General features: G+C 39.8%; 1 protein-coding gene across 4 annotated transcripts; it reads left to right on the plus strand.

Annotated features, from left to right (window-relative positions):
• Window positions 1-1,428: 1,428 nt before the first annotated feature.
• On the plus strand, window positions 1,429-16,847 carry LOC138041600 (trace amine-associated receptor 1-like). Of its 4 annotated transcripts, none has more exons than XM_068887344.1 (2): window positions 1,429-1,618; window positions 14,896-16,847. In XM_068887344.1, exon 2 carries the CDS (start codon window positions 14,978-14,980, stop codon window positions 16,532-16,534), a length of 1,557 nt encoding a protein of 518 aa, XP_068743445.1. In that variant the 5' UTR covers window positions 1,429-1,618; window positions 14,896-14,977; the 3' UTR covers window positions 16,535-16,847. The 4 variants fall into 4 exon arrangements, with proteins under 4 accessions (XP_068743445.1, XP_068743448.1, XP_068743446.1 ...); XM_068887347.1 differs by having other exon boundaries at window positions 1,429-1,613; XM_068887345.1 differs by lacking the exon at window positions 1,429-1,618 and adding an exon at window positions 8,243-8,569.
• Window positions 16,848-17,461: the final 614 nt, after the last annotated feature.

The following is a 17,461-nucleotide window of genomic DNA, read 5'->3' on the forward strand; positions in this document are numbered from 1 at the left end:
TTTCCATTTGACAGAACTGATCGGCCAGACCGGGCATTTTGGAGGAATAACTCTACAACGCCTTCACATTAACAAACCTCGAGGATGATATATACTTTTCCATAAGAATGTGAGGGATTATCGTGCTAGTGTTCCTTCACATTGTTGCATTCTCTTTGCAAAATGACGGGTCTGGCCGGCCAGTTCTGACAAAAGGAAAGCGCCCCTAGTTGTGTGGATTCCTCCCAGCCTCGCTTTGGACAGCTTTCTCGCAGGCTACTATGATCAAAAAATCAAGATTTTCAAGATTTCTTTGGATTTCTAAACTATATTAACTAGACATTAATTGGCCCGAGTTTTAAGCCTTGACTTCACTAAAAAGACACCTGTTTATTTTAACTGGGATTTTCCTATTTAATGGTTCGTCATAACAGAAGTGGCTGTAATAACTAACTTAAAAATCTTAAGAGAACTGGATTGAGGAGAAAATGACCTCAAAGACTGACTAGTTTAAGAATGCAATGCGTGTGTATCAAAGCTCAAAACTATGCCAGTCAAGTGTTAAGAAAGATAATTGCCATTAAAAGACTTGCTTGATTTTAAGCTTTAATTTCGTAATCGCATATACTAGGGGGTTCAAGAAACAACGACCGCGAAGGCAACGACAACGCCACTAAACAATAATTTCGCTGATTAGTTATATTTAAAAGAGGAAAAGTAATTGCGTTGCACGTGCAGCATGCATTTTAGCACGTACTTTCGCTGTACTATGCACAGCAACGAGGAGACATCACCAAGTTTTGACGGCAACATGTCTTGAGCATCACCGGCTTTCATTGTCTATTTTTACTCTGAAACCGTCCACACCAATTTACTTTTAGGATACTTTTCCTACATTGTACGGCGTGAAAGAGGTGGAAAAATCGCTAAAGACTTAACGATAGCGCAAAGTTATATTTCGAAGTCACGTTTTCGTTGACGTCGCTGTCGTAGATCTAAAAGTCCCAATTGACAGGTACATAACGACGCCTTTTTTCTGTCGTTCGTTGTTTTGATTGGCTGCCAGTGAAAATGCGATAATCAGGCAAAAAGAGCTTTGAAACAGAGAAAACCACGGAGAAAAAAATACTGAAAAGCGGCGTAATGCCCGCCGGCAGAAAATGGCGCCATTCTTGAGAACAGAAAAATCACTAATAAGACAAGTCTAAGTGATGCTCTTAAAAATCAAAACAGAGAGCACTTGAAAAACACTTGCCTTGGCTCTCAGAGATTGTAAACACATGTTCGTTATTTCCAGGTGAGATCCATCAATCCAATTTCGTATTCCATAGCTTCTTTTATTTCATGTAAAGTAACCCAGAACCGCTCACGGCATGTAAAAGATTAACACAAGTCCCCGCACAAGTCACGTCCCAAAATGAATTCCATTTGTGCTACAAGAGTAAATTCCAAGCCCAGTTGGTAACATAAAGTTCTGTATTTTTGATATTTTTGCTCCAGAACCACGATCCTTGAACAGATTTAGCTTAACTATTGGTCTCGGCAGTTAAGAAAAAGACTGTTCTGCTGGTTGGAAAACCTAATCATCTTTCATTGAAGAACCAGTATTTGAAACTTCACACCGGCATTTTTCGGTAAGGTAAGTGGATTCTTGTGTTAGCAGTCGTGTTTTTGCTGTCGGATTCAATAAAAACATACCCGGCTTTTTCAGAGGAATCGTACTTGTAATTCTCTCTTTTACCATTCACTTTTCAAAACAAACAAAGCGTTTATAGAAAGCATCAAATTTAAATCACAACAACAAATCGAACCACAACTCAGCAAGGTCGCTCTGCAGTTTCTTGTGCGGTTGGTTTCTCGTGTACATGGGAGACTTCGACGATCGATTAAATTATCGCTTTGACACCTTTTAAGTTGCTAAGTGAGGCAATGAAAGCCACTGAATCATCGCAGTTTATGGGCTTAAGGTTGGCCCACGAATTATAACGTTACGATCCACTCATTTTTTTCGCGGTTCTTAAACGTTTTTCCATAAGGTGCAATTACGATATCAAAACTACATATTGATTGTCGGTGAGGAACATAATTCATTGATTGATGTTTATCGTGAGAACCATAAGTTAAGTTAGCAAAAATTCTCAGTTCGCCTCGAAACGAGTTTGTTGCGTTGGCAAAATATCATTTCACCCAGTGCCATTCAAAGTCACAGCTTGACGAAACATTTGCTTCTGGGCAGTTTGCACGTTTTAAAGCTGAAATGTTAGCCTCTCAGGAAGTCGAAAAACTAAAAAGCCACGAATGAGATTACCCAACAGTGTTAAGAAATGCGTTTTTTTTTTTCGGGCTTTAGGGACACTTTTCAATTGATTTTTATTCGTCTAACCAGAGCATTTAGTTTTTTTGAAATTCATGAGAGCTATCTCCTGCATTATGATGAAGTTGTTCAACGTGGTCTTAGCGTGGGTTGAGGGGAACTTCTTAAATACGAAATTGTTCGGGAAGAGACCTTAAGAGGGCAGCTTTATGTTGTTTTATCTTTGCTCCACCCAACTCGATTAGCCTTGCTAAATTTGGATGGACAAACTTTTCACTGTAACTACTATAAACGTTGTTGTTCGTTCCCAGTTAAATTAGATTACTAAAGGAGTTAAGTTTTGAAGCTCCAAATCAAGAGCTGTTGTCGCAGATAGCCTTCACATATCGCCGGCAAGGAAGTGCTTGAAACTTGTCTTTCATGCTTTAACGTGTTAAACTGGCGATAAAGGGAAATCTAATTAAAATGAAGAACCATTAAATGGCATTCCAGGGTTAAACTATTTAACACTGCGTTTGTTCGTTTTCAAGCAGATAGAGCTCTCCTGTGTCTTAAGCAAAATTGGTTAATGAAGCACTTTCAAAGACTCCAGAAAGAACTTGAGGCTTCAACGCCGCGATTTGAACTCATAAACGTGCGAATATTTAAAATGCTCAACGTTCTACCTGCAGAGCTGCCTTAGCTAGCCAATTGGTTTGGAATTTTAAGAACTGTTCTCTTCTTTGGGAAATAAAATAAAACTGAACACAAGAGGAAGAAAACTCACATTCGTCACTAATTTAAAACAAATTTCTTTTGGCGTCAACTCCTTTATCCCATGTGTTGGACGCAAGATAAAGCTGAAGAGGAAAGACAAGTATGTCAATTAAGCCCGATTAATTGTCAAGAAACGTGGCAAACTTTGTTTGCGGTTTAATCTCTGCTGAAAGATTTACCTGAATATCACACTCATGATTACAGAATTGCAACATTTCGCGATCATGAAAGTGTTTCGTTTTGCCTTCTTTTCAATCTATAAAATTATTTTTCGGGCGTTCTTTTTACCATGTTATGGCTGGAATCTAACGAACGCTTTGGCTGTTTATCTTGCGTAGCTAGCTTTTGCATTTTAACGTTAAGTTTAAATTTAGTAGCTAAGTTTGTCGCTTGCTCTATCGAAACAATGCATGGGCTTTGATCTTCCGCCAATTGTTTACTTCTTCTTTAGTTAAGACCTCTTCGAAATACCCATGATAAAATCTGTCACATCTTTAAATCTTTTAGTGTATGAGCTCATTTAGAGTAATTATTGTTGACATATACAATGATAATTATTCTCCTCTGTGATCGGCTTCTTACAATCATCCCACATCTAGACTTTTCCAACTCGAACCATGGATTTCTCTTCCTCCCCCTCGCTCCCCCTCTCCCTCCCTCCCTTGAGTTTTAGAGAGGCTCTGCTCTCAGGGTGGGTGATCGTTAACTTGCTGTTCAAGTAAGTTTCAAGTCTAGATGCTATTTGAAAGAATCGTGCGAGAAAATGGCGAAGGGATATGTTGTTTTAAAGAATTTTGAATGAAAAATGTCCGGCGAGGGGAGATTGAGTGAGGACTGTGCCTTATATGCTATTTTCAAATTGATTTCTGTACCTCCTTCTTGACGTTTGTCTGTAATCGATAAAATGCATTTTAAATCTACAACTTTCTCTTTATATAGGACATCGGAGGATTTGGTTGTATTTTAGTCTGGTTAATTAAAATCGCAGTTACGGCTCAAAAAGTGAACATTTGGCGTTTCCATACCATTGCAGATGTTCCGCAGGACTCGAGTTTGATGACTTCTCAGTTGATATGGCTAATTATCCACCAGGCAGTGCACTTGAGAAGTTCGCACGTTTTTTTTTTTTTGACCGACCGTCATTTGCGTAGTTATAAAACGTACGAGTCTGATAAGAAAAAGCAAGCGGACGCTTAAAAAATAATTAACTGATAAAGATGAAGGCAGCCGAATAGGTTTCACAAGGCTGCGACAAGATAATCGTTATATACGGATTTAAATTAAGTTTAAAGCTGCTCAGGGCTGGATCATATTTGTGTAACACACTAGCATAAGCGCAGGCGACGTGAAGCCGGAATAAGTAACCTGACGTTAGTGAGTGTTTTGCGTCCTTATAAAACGTGATCAAAACTTTACTTATTTTGCGTACTTCTGAAGTTTACCTGGACTGCTTTTCTTGCTCAAAATTGATGTGTTTCCTCTGGCCTCGCTACGTGTTTGATGTTTGCAAATTTATAATTAAGAGCACTGTTCAGTTGAAACTCAAGTAGCCAGAAACATTGATGTTTTCCGGTTGACGGGCAAACGTCTGTTGCAGAAGAGAAATTTGTGTCCCAGTAGCTACAATATTATAGACTTCTTCCAAAACCTTTTTGGCTTCTTGGTTACTCTGTTGTTTTTGTTTGCGCACACAAAGCAACATTTTTTACAGAAGCAAAATTTGCTTCCCAAAGAACAATGACGTTTAGGACCTTTCCCTGTATCAGTTAGTGTCAACTTCAACTTCAACTTCAGCTTTATTTACTATTTGACAGAAGAAAAATACAAAATGGTCGCTTCCCGCAAATAGCATTGGCTAGTCGAGGCGGGAAGCGACAGGAGAGAATAGGTTTACATTACAGCCTGTCAAATTTGGACAAAGTAGGAAGAGAATGATTGAAAAGTAGCCCTTAAAGTATTAACATAACAAGTGGAAAAGTAATAGAGGTATAATACATCGCTTGAAAAATACATGAGATGACATTACAGAGTAAGTGCAAAAAAGGGAATCAAATAGTAATAATAAATAAATAAATATATAAATAAATAAATAACCGCCATCATTGGATTAGTTTCTCGGAAAATGTTTACCCATTCGCGCGAGCAGGCAACACTTGTTGTAAGAGCAAAATTCTGTTATCGACAAACAAAAATGCTGAAACATGCGCATCCTTGGCAAGTGATTGTTGTTTGCGCGCTGCAATAAACATTGCAGGAAATAATGGAGCGATTCAGCATCGTATTTACGGTAAAGGAAAGTTCAGGGTAAAATTTGCTCTTGCCAAAAATCGACGAAGCTTATTTGATTCTAGCTTATTTCTCAGTCGCCTGTTATTAACAGATATCGAGCAACTAAGTAAGTAAAGTTTCATGCTTTTATAACAAGTAGCAGCATTCCGTTTCCCTTTACCGTTTAACTTAAAAGCAAAAATTTCACTAAATTAAGGACTTTAAATTTAGCAAGGACAACGGAAACATCAACGAAAACGTCACTCAAAAATGTAACTCAGCGCCATCGCAAGTATTTCGCGTTTATTCCGTCTTGTTCACCTTGTTCAATACAGGCGAACTATCCTGAAGCTGGATGGGTACGAACAGAAATGAATGGTTCATTTTTATATGCTTACATTGTCGTCAAAACCTAAAATTTAGTGCTTTCACTTTGTCGTTTTGTGGAGTACGGCAAAGAAACGCACGGAAATTCATGCTGCACGTGCAGCACGAGTACTTTTCCTTTTTTAACCAATAATAGTCTTGCTTAGTTGTGGCATTGTCGTTACCGGCCGTCGTCTTTCAAACCGTTCGGGGAGCGTCGCCGGGGAGCGCCGCCCGGGGGAGCTTGTTCTGACCGAAAAACCTTAAACAACAATGACCACAACCAGGTTTTCTGAGCCCGCGAGACTGAGCACCCCCAGCAAACCATTGTTTTAACGAAAACCGCTGGCCAGCAACCTGGTTCTGGTCATTGCTGTCTAATGGCTTCCGTTCTGACCACTATGATCGAATTTATGCCTGGTAGTCTCAAGTTCGACTTCTCCGCCGCACTTGTAAATAGGTGGTTTGTCAACTGATTTGTCTCCGGCGATTAGGATTCTTATCAGTTGTTGTTGTTCTGTAAATGTGTAAATAGCCAACTGGTTGGTCTGTAAACAGCCAACTGATTTGCCTCCGGCCAGTGTAACTGTTTTTGTTGTTGTTGTTGTTCTGTTCTGTTGTTTCGTTCATTGTGTTTCATTGGCCCTGAGAAGCCCCTATCAGTGGGGAGTGGTCAGGTAAGTATGTATTTTATTGTATGTTTTGCAGCTACATGTATTGCTGTTCAACTTTGTAAAGCGGCAGTGAGAAGATGAAAGGAGCTATGAGTATCCCTCAAACGAGTCCGATTTGTCGTTTCGCCCGTTGCTATGCAACTAGCCCATCAAGTTTCTTTGATTTTTGACGTTTCCAGTGAAGGCAATGCCATACCTCTTCGTTTCCTCATTTGCGGGAACCCTGACAAACTTTCTGGTAAATGTAAATGTAATCTGGTTATCATACTGACAGACGGATTGCGCGTAAATTAATCCTAACATGTTGTCAGAAGAAGCTGTTTATCGCCGGCACGGCTCAAGAGTGGGATTAACAATAAGTAATGGAACTATTGGAGATCACTTTTCAAAAAGGCTTAACTTCTTATCAGCTGCAACAAAGAGTAACGAATCTTTCCGATGCGCTCATGATACTCACACCTTCAGCTCCTGTCTGGTTAAAATGCATTTCACAAGTTTAAGAAGGATGATTATTGACTGTTTATGAGATCAAGCACGTTCTTTTCAACGGCAGAGAACATTTTCGTACTGACAGAACGCAAATAAGTTATTTTCTCAAGTGATTGAGATAAGGTCTATTTAAATCACTCTGGAACTTAAGAAATATAAGGTCGTGCAGCGGCACACGGAATGCCACCAAATCGGAGACCAAAATTGGCTTTACAACAGATTTAACGTATTTCTTGAGTTTCCTTCCTCTGCCGAAAAGTTTAAATTGAAAGAACGAAATCCGGGAGATTGTCAAACACGCAAACACTGTTTTTCATTCTTTAACAAATGAGACTTCAGTGCCGTCCGCACCTTTGAACTAGGTAAATTTGCTAACATTTAACAAGGTCAAGAAGTTACCGAGTAGTTGTATTATAAACTATGAGTTATACTTTGTGAGTTTGCTTCTATTCGACTTCTAAATCTTCAGAAAAGGCTACGAAGCAGGTGGCGAGGTTATTTGAAACCCTTCCGTATGGGTTGATAACGCGTAGACAATGTAGTCTGGAGTCTGAAAGCCACTTGAAATTATTATATTTTTCAAATCCGTTGTTGGTTCGTAGTTATTTCATTCGAAACTCTGCATTTTAATAGTGAAATACACTTTCAAGGTCATTCTGCGATCGTTCATGTCCCTCCATGCCTCCGGGCGATAGTTAGTTAGATGAGCTCATTTGTGCGTTCATTCTCGAGAACATCATTCAGTATTCCGCCATCTCGTGAAAAACACCGAGGCAAAATTACGTGTGCCTTCGCTTGGACAAAGTTTACATGAGACTTCGTGCTCGCTTACCAAGTCGATTATGGCCTAGAATTTCAGTGTCTTTTCTTTCCACCGCCGAATACCTGGGATAACTTCGTTAACGAGATTAGAAGATACAGAAGAGCCCATTTGACGCACTGCCCAAACTTACCCATCTTTGCAAATATGAACAATTTGTAGACTCGCAACACAAACCGAGAGTGGCTCAGTACTCTCTATGTTTTCAAGCTCCATAAATGAAAATCAAGTTATACTATAGTGTATTTTCAAGGTTTCATAACAAAAGTAGGATTTTTTTGCGAGAAAGTCGCATGACCCTCGTCTGCATGGAGTCCAAGCTAATTATCGACATCTCCGTCAGCGATAAATAAACTCCTTCCTCGATATTTCTCTCAGTATGAAGTTTGCTCAGATTTAACTTGGATAACTGATAAACAAATAAAGCTCCTTAAAATCCACTCAAGCCAAACAGGCCCACATTACAGGAAAGTTAAGTTCTAAAGGGAGGTCATGATTCCGCTCGGGGCAATTCATTGTTCATCTAAATTTTAGATGACCTTTCAATCTCGTTTCATCATGTAGCTTGACACGGTTCCGTGGCTCTCTAATTTGGCAAAGAAATAGTCCTCTGGAAAAATAAAAGAAAAGCAAGTTCGTTGACACTGTCCTCTGTTTTACACTGAAAGACAACACCTTCGTGAGAGACATCGAGGTTCTCGGCTTTTTGAACTTGGAATACTGGAGCTTTGTTGAGGAATGCAAACATCTCCGACTATTTCCATAGACAAGGTTTGATCCTTCAAGCTGTAACGGTTAATTTTGTTTTTTCTGCCGTGCTGCAATTAAGCGTTCACATTCCCTCACTCCTTACAAAACTATCGGTGCGGGAACTCGAAGGAAAGCGCGTAAACCCGAGGGCAGGTAAGGTTACTGTTTTCAAGTTTTAGCAACATTTTAGTTTCAAAGCTGCAGAAATCAAATGTCACGTTATCCTGGATTCATTAATTCTGTTCCGTGCTAGTTGATTTTATGTTCCCGATAACACGCACTGCATGACCATAGCGAGAATGGAGAGCACCTTGCTTAGATCAAGCGCGTTTAAAAACCAGGTTATAAGATTATTCTAAGTTCGGGATAAGGTGTAGCTTATTGTTTTCGAAACGACGATGTATGATTATTTACAAACGTCTTTGTTGTGGGAAAGGACAATATATTTATCACCCACACTTGAATAGGAGACTAAACATCAAGTGGACTGAGCTCGGGAAAAAAAATTACAGTGACTATTCCTTGTCATACGTTAAAGATGTCCTTTTTAATATCCGAACGACGCAATCTACATTCCTTAAAAGGTGCTATTCTCTTCAGTGAAAGTAGGCTACTTTCACGATTCAACCACCATCACATGATCATTGATTCCAGACGTGCAAGAAACTGTTCTAGCTATGGAATACAAGTTTGTTTAAACGCATGTTTTAGTTCCTGTAATAGTTTAGCCACCCGAAAAACAATTTAATGATGTAGTTGATGTCATGTCAGTGTTTCGTCTTTTTTTCGATCCACGAGCACAAAAATTACTCTTGACTAGTTTTATGGAACCTCAAAGGATGCCATGCCGGTTTAATTTTGATCGGTACAGTTTTGCTCCTGTTTGACATCTTTTGTTAAGGTAAGGTGTCATACAAATGAACAGCGAATGTTCAAAATAGAAGTCTTTTAATTTCAATCACCAAAGGTTCATGGCTAAAATATTCCGGATATGGGAACCTTAATCAATCTTTTATTTTCAAACTAAGAGACAGTCTGTTTGGCTTAAGTGACTAACATGCTGCGAGGATTATTCATCATCCACCGATCAAAAGCGGCCGAAAAACTTTTTCGAACAAAGCGACAGAGAATCGAATTAGCTTGTTATCCTTGAATTAGTTGGTGCTGGTTTGATCAGATGAAAATGTATTGCTTTACTCTGAGAATGTGAAGCTGTGTAATCGCGCAGACTGAGAGACAAAAGCGAACAAAAGTTAGTTCTTCCTTAAGACAAAGCGATGCAACAGACAATAAATTGTTACCGTTCGTGATCATGAATTAGATTGAAGATAAGGGTATTATAGAGCAATCCAGTGCCTCTAAGAGCTATCTGATCAATAATTATCGATAGCGCGCCTCTTATTGCAAAGAAGAGGACGATTCACCATAAGCGCAGATCAGTAATTACAGGGCACGATTTCGCCGCCCGAAACGCACACCTACTGTGCGTTTTTCGGAGTTAAGAGGCGGGAGGGATAGTTGAAAACATCGACTCGTCTGTTCTTCTTGTTTTGAGACCATCGGTTATTTACTGTATCAAAAAGGCGATTACCCATTACGTAGTCTTTATACTGCACAATACAAACATTAATAATTGTCACAAGGTCGCTGTTTTGTGATGAAGTTTTCAGCAGTCGACGTGAATCAATTTACTTGCATGGTTAGCATTTCTCTCTCATAGCTATTGCATGTGTTAAAAACCAAATTCACACTTAACATGAACGTGATTTCAGAAGAGAAAGTGTATTAGGTCGTTAGCAATACAAATTTCCGTATGGCAAGCTTCCGAAAAATTAATTAATTAATATTTTTTGATACACAGCACAGTAACTGAAGCAGCCATTTTGAAATCAGTGCTTTGGCTTAAAACTCTGTAAATTACTATTTAGGGCTATGATTAGAAACGTTTTTATTTGTTCAAATGTAGCTCGATTCTGTCATTTCACAGGATCATATCTCTACAACAGTTCACTGATTTCATAAAGACACGATAAAGAAGGGAACAGTCCTAGTGGCCAATCATATCATATCATTGTGCGGAGGAGTCCTTTTTCAGCAGTGTGGAGAAGTGTTTACAAACTTTGAGGCTTACGCCTGCACCAAATCGATTGAAAATAGTTATTGAATGAAGATTTTGTGATATATCAGGAATGCTTAAGGTCAAAATCAACTTTGTCGTCCTTGGCTGAGAATGCATAGGTCTGCATAGCGCGCGTAACCAACAGAACTTTGTCGATTACTCACTGAGGTTGAATGATACGCCGAACTAACGGTCAAATTCAAGATCAGGTTGTGCTTACCATATATCATAAAAGACCTTCTACATAAGAAAACGTTCCTTTCATCTTTCAAGTGAGAACAATTTATCCCAAACACAGTGCAGCATCATACACAGATCGAACGAAATTAGAAGTTGTAATGAGCTGCGAGGTTAACTCTACTTTCACAAGTCCCAACAATTAGAAAAAAATTCGGTTCCCGTCTGAAGTCCTATTGGGCGGGGTTAATACCTGGAACGGTGTCTTACGTGTTGTCACATAGTGGTGAGAGCACTTGCCTCCCATGAGTTGATACCGGATTTATATCCCGCCTGGTTGTTGTCAAAATGTATCGGAGTTTGTGTTGGTTGAAGACCATGCTCTGAGGGTTTTTCTTCTATTTTCCTTCAGTCCCTCACCAAAAATCACCGTGTGCCTGATTCCCCTCGTGAGGACCGTATCGGGAGGATACAGTCCCGGTGTAAACACGGGTCCCTCGATAAATTAAGCGTTTTCTTTCTTTTTTTTTTCCAATCCTGCTTCCTGCGAAATCCCTGTACGAAGATGCTGGTTTCAACAAACAGATCGCGCTTCTTGTAGTAAACACTATTTTTCGTTGGCTGTTAACTAATGTATTCTCTGTTCTTTTATGCAAGATGTACATTTGTCTACTTTGCTCATTCTCAGGTAACTTAGCTAATCGCAAAGCCTATTCATTGACGAACCCGCCACGTTCCTTAGTATGTTAGGGCGCTAACCCAGACATACGAATTTCCGACAGATATTAGTACTGGAATGTTTAACTTTTAACCCTAAAAGCGACCAGCATCTAATTTCTCTTAACAATATGGCCGCTTGATCAAACGTACAGATCGTCAGAATTGAGAAAATGATCAATTGAGACGCAGTTTCCAAATTTGTAAGCAGATTCCTTAGAGTGGTACACAAGATATTCCAGGCTATTTCTGAATCCCTGTGAATTTCATGGAGATGTGTTTTTTCGATGTTGTCTCAGGGGTAGGCTGGAAAAATCCCTAGTTTAGCGGCCTGGCTGACACAAGTCTACGAGCTAGGGTCCCAGGTTCGACAGAGGGGCATTTCGGGTGAGTATCTGGATATTTTACGAATGTTCCCGATTGAACATCCAAAAGATCTCACATATTCATTAACTGACTGGGGTAAAAAAAAACAACTTCTGTACCATAATTTTCAGTCATAGCAATAAAGCAGGACACTCCCACGAGTCTACGATAGCTCAGAGGTAGAGCATCCGAACTACACAATTTTTTTGTTTATAAGAACGTCTAATTTTGGAACTGAGGCAGAACGTTCTTATATATTTTTGCGATGTGAGGCTAAAAACGTTCTTAAGATGTTCATAAATTTCCATAGACTTTGTTTCGCCTGATGACTTTGATGGTGATGAAGTTATTTTGGAACGATTATAGATAAGAACTGCTCAATATTACAAACTGAGATGTTTATCATGCAATAAGAAAACCATTGTTTTGTTATACAAAATATGCCCTTTAAGTATTTGGGTTAACTGTAATACATTTATTTACCTTTATTTTGTGCTTTCATTTAAAATACAAACGAGCAAAATAAAAACGTTCTTAATCGACTCTCAGGCTGAGGAATGTTCTTAACACGTTATTAAAATTTTGATTAATCTCCGCCTCGACGTTCTTATAAAAAGGTTCTTATAAAAAAAAGAGTGTAGTTATTGGAAATTACTTCGACAATTGTTATGCACTAGTCATTTGTTTCCCCCACCCCTTGACCCCCGGGGATGGGTAGGGAAATTACATTTGAATGGTTGTAAAGTAGGTGTATTTTCACTGGGGACTAGAGCAGACAAACACACGTAATTCCCCCACCCCTCTGTTCCTAAAAGATTCTGAGTCATCAAGGAAATGTTAGGGAGATTACCACAACTTGCCATTTGTGTGTGCCACATGAACTATATAAGGAACGAAACAAAAAAAAAAAAAAGAACTGGATAGAAACAAGACAGGAATAAGCGACCAAAAAAAAAATTTTTGCACGTGTGAAAATACTCATTACCATTGCTCTTCGTTTCTTTTCAGTCCCAGTCCTCTTAGGTAAGAATTCCCCGATATTTCCCCCTGTATGTCCCCAGAGGGGTAGGGCAGAGGAACGAAAATCTTGTAATTTCCCTACCCCCTAGAGGCGTAATTATGGCGTAATCTCGCGTAATTGCCCTAGTAATTTCCCCATATGTCCCCACTATCCCCGGGGGTCGGGGGGTGGGGGAAACAAATGACTAGTGCATTAATATCACTCGGAATTTTTTCCCGACTATCTCCTCAACATCGAAAAAATATATTTTTTCAGATTCTCCTTATTAGTAATAAAACAGAAAATCTGAGAGAATGTGTGTTCTCATATTAAAGTTAGGGAATTGAGCAGATTATAGTCCAATGAAGCGGCCAATTCTACAGGCTTAATTAACGGGCATGCAGCCTTGAAAACTGATAAAGGGGTATTAAATAAATGCGGTGAAAGCAAAGTAGGTTATCTGAGGTTAAATTAAATGGTTACTGTCGATTTAAAAGCCCCACTTCCGAGTTTTCGAGATAATTTTATCAACCAAACTATCGTTCTGCATTTTTATCGCAAACTTCATACAGTTCTTCCCGTTTGCCTTTTCAGGCCGCAAAACTGAGTAAGTCTAAGGTAACCCATCTTGCTTTAAAAATGAAGTGCGGAAAACAATTTTTCGCAAGGAAAGAAATACTTCAGTTTGCCTCTCGTCTCGTAGGAATGCTGAGAATTAACGGTTTATCGACAAAACCATTCAAAAGGTTAAAGGAATCATTTGTATTGAAGAACTATGTACAACGTTTGCACGAAGGAACCGTTGCGATTTTTAGATAGCAGGTTCAGTAATGCTGAAAATTAAGCGGAACTGTTACAGAATGTATCTTGGATCTATTTTTTTCGGCTTTTCCTGTTTTCTGCTAAGTCAATTTACACATTCCTTAACGCAAGGACAATTCTTTATTGGCGTTCCATTGATATTTACCACTGAAAAACATTTCAGTTAATTTTTTCGAAGAGCATACTTTGACCTTCTGTCATTGATCTATTCGAAGAGACCGTAAATAAATTCCCCGTGCACAGAACTCCTGCATGCTGGGGCAACAAACACTGAAGTAATTTTGCCGGTAATTATACGTTAGGAATGACTTTGCTAACCAGTTACCTAGTTAGTTATAAGTGTACTGAATTATACTTGGAACTTTGGTAACATGGCGAAATTTAGCCCGGCTTAGCCCTTCGAAAGCTAAAGTAAATTCCTGCACATTTTGAATGAACAACGGTCAGTCGATATTTCCGCGGAGGAAACAAAAATCAGCTCGTGAATTCCAGTTCTTTTTGTGAAGTGTGTTTCCTTGTTTGTTTCAAGATACACCCAGATATTGCATATAGAATACAGTAGAAACGCGAAGAAATGACCTCATTTGGTTGTGCTAAAACTACACCGTTGGGCATCCAGAACTTGACTACGACTTTTCGCAATCGCTACTCAGTCATGACGGTAACCACCACGCATGACAAGAGAAGCGTGGAATTTCTTTCTTTTTACCATTTGAAGCGTTTATCAAAGATAATTCTGGTTTTAAATGCTCTTTAAAGACGCAAATAGGCTTATTATCGTCATTGCTATGTTCTCTAAAGGTATACCCATTAGGCAATAAGAAAAGACAACCCCGCCCGCCTGCTGAGTGCCTGTTGTATGATTTCTATTAAGATTGAAAGATCGCAACTGAATTGTTGTGATTCCCTACTGTGTTCATGGCAGGACAGGGGGTCTTTCTCTCATTACGTATAACAATTAAACGTGGGTTTTGATAGAGAAGTAATTTTTAGAGCATAAATTTTATTTAGACATCCAGGTATTTTTCGGCTTCCGCGGTGAGTATCAAATGAAAATGTTGTAGCGGTTCGGCAAAAGCTCCGACAACCAGCCACAAAGCTTAGGATCCCCTGTCATTCCACGGCCATTTGTCATCATTTATTATTGATTTCCCTACTCTGTCTTGGACGACGGCTGGCCATGCTGCATTCAAAATCTGTGATCCATCACCGGTTCATAATAATCTTTTTTAAATGATATCTTAACTTCAATTCACACGACTTTGCTCTGTCTATCAGTTTCAGTGATTTACATCTGGTGGCATAGCGTGAGCAACACAAGCACATCTGCCGAGGAAACCACACTCGTTTCTCGTTTATCATGAATGTTGGCAACGGCAGCCTCAACATAACAAGCGGTGGAGGAGATCCTGTTATGTCCGCGGTATACCCCCCACAGAACACGTTATCGCACAAAGTGATATCTTCAATAACAATTCTTGTCCTAATTATTTTAACGCTCCTCGGTAATGGGCTTGTTATAGCTGCTTTTCACACATTCAAACGCATACGGAACAGTGTGACAAATTGGTTCATTCTCAGCCTTGCTGTGAGTGACATCATGGTGGCCTTCATCACGGAGCCCATCTGGTTAGCTGGAGAGATAACTACCTGGATGTACCCGCCAGAAATCGATATCGAGGCTTTTGGTCTAGCGTGGAGCATGATCGACATTGTCTGTGCCATTTCGTCGATCTCCAACTTGATGTTCATCTCCATAGATCGCTACTTTGCCATTAAAAAACCCCTTGTACATCACACCAAAATGACAACGGGGACTTGCAAGTGGGTGATACTTGTGACCTGGATCCACGCCATCGGGACATCGTGTCTCTTTTTGATCGAACAGGATTGGAAATACTTAGTGATTTTCTTATCTGGCTTCGTTGCTCCGCTTTTAGTAATATTATTTTGTTATGGGGGGATCCTTTCGGTGGTAGTGACAAGATCTCGCTCTGCCAAACGCCATGGAAGGCGGCTGTCTAATGAATTCAAAACTGCAAAGAGTTTGAGCGTGGTGACTGGAGCATTCATAATATGTTGGCTTCCCTTCTTTCTGACCTCGCTTGCGTACAATTACTGCGAATCCTGCCAAGAGGACATTCTCAACATCCCAGCCATACGCTCCGCCGTTAAGTGGCTACATTACCTAAACAGCTGTTTGAATCCTATCATTTACGCCTTCCTCAATCCTACCTTCAAGATTGCTTTTCGGAATATAATAAGACGCATGTGTGGCAAAGGCTATTTATACTCTCCAGACACAGAATCTTCGATCATGTCCGCATTCCGCGGCAGGCGAGACACTTACAATGGCTCTCTAAGAAGAAGCCACAACGGAAAGAATAAACAAGAAAATGATACGGTGCCAAATGGGACTCTTGCGCCTCAGAATAAGCCTCTTTTGAATAAAGAAAATACGAAGATGAATGGAAATGTTCGTCATGGATCCATAAGCGACGAAGGAAGTGTGGAAAAAGGGATCGAAACTCCTGACGACAAAGGTTCCGTCAGATCTGACCAAATCTGCTTCACTGCGTCTCCGCCACCGTATGAATATCATCAGTTACGTAGAGTTTCCAATGCGTATGCTTCAAAAACGGATCGTACAGATGATATTCCTTGTAATGATTCTTCCAAAGGCTTCTCGTCTCGTGAACCGAGCGTCAAACCGAAAGAACGAAATGTGTCGTTTTTTGAGAGGAATGAATTTTGCGGTGAAAGAAATACGGAAAAGAAGAGAACCCCATTCAAAGAAGACTTCTACACATTGCATGGACATATGTCAACTTATCATGATAAAGGGAGAAACAAAACGTACTTGTTGGTTGACGGCGTGACGATTCCTGAAAATGAAATTAGGACTACTGATGTTTGATTGAAGAAAATCAAAGACGAGGTGGCGAAACACGTCAAGAGTGAAACCACGTCTTAGTGCGCCGATGTAATGCAACTAAGAATAAAGGTCTGTGCACAAAGAAAAACTCTCAAAAGCGATAGAGAGAATAAAACTTTTATTGAATACGGTACCTTTGACAGAGAGTAGATTTCCGTAAGGCGTAATTTGTAACATATAACTTCTTCCAGGTGATCTGGTGACGTAATTTGGAGGACCGGGAAGAAAAATTTTAAGGCCGTATCCCACAGCCGCGCGCGGCCTTAGGTATTGCCATCGCCAAAACTCAACAGATCATTACGTGTCTACCACATTTCCTGTTACTGAATGAACATTCAAGTAGACCCGACAAGATCTAACCTCGCCCCTGCCATGTTGAATTCGAAAATAAGGCCGCGCGCGGTTGTGGGATACGGCGTTAAAATTTTTCTCCCCAGTCCTCCGAATTACGTCACCAGATCACCTGGTTAACATTGTATGTCATCGCCCTCATTTCACAACTCCCTCGTTACATCAGCTGAATTTTATAACTCCATCTTCTCAGATGCAATCATATTGTACAATGTTTTAATCACGTAACTAGCATCCATGAAGATCTTGCGTTTATACCTGCCAGAATTCACTTTTAGTTCAATTTCCAAAAGAATCATTTTTTCCTAACATGCGCGGCGCTTCTTTAGCCTTTAAAATCGTGTTTACCGCTGACTTCTAACAGCTGGCTATCACGTGACCAGACCTTGCGTCAACGTTCCAGTTTTGGTTGTCACTGACTCATTTACCCGAGCATATCATGGCTTAAGATACGAAAGAGAAAAAAGGAAATAGTTTCCAATTTGTAGCCATCTGAAAAACCAGTGCATTGCTTCAATATGGAGACACTTGATTTATGTTTACTTCGTTATAAAACCA

Source organism: Montipora capricornis, chromosome 3 (assembly GCF_036669925.1).
Source record: "Montipora capricornis isolate CH-2021 chromosome 3, ASM3666992v2, whole genome shotgun sequence".
In the NCBI taxonomy this organism is placed as follows: domain Eukaryota; kingdom Metazoa; phylum Cnidaria; class Anthozoa; order Scleractinia; family Acroporidae; genus Montipora; species Montipora capricornis.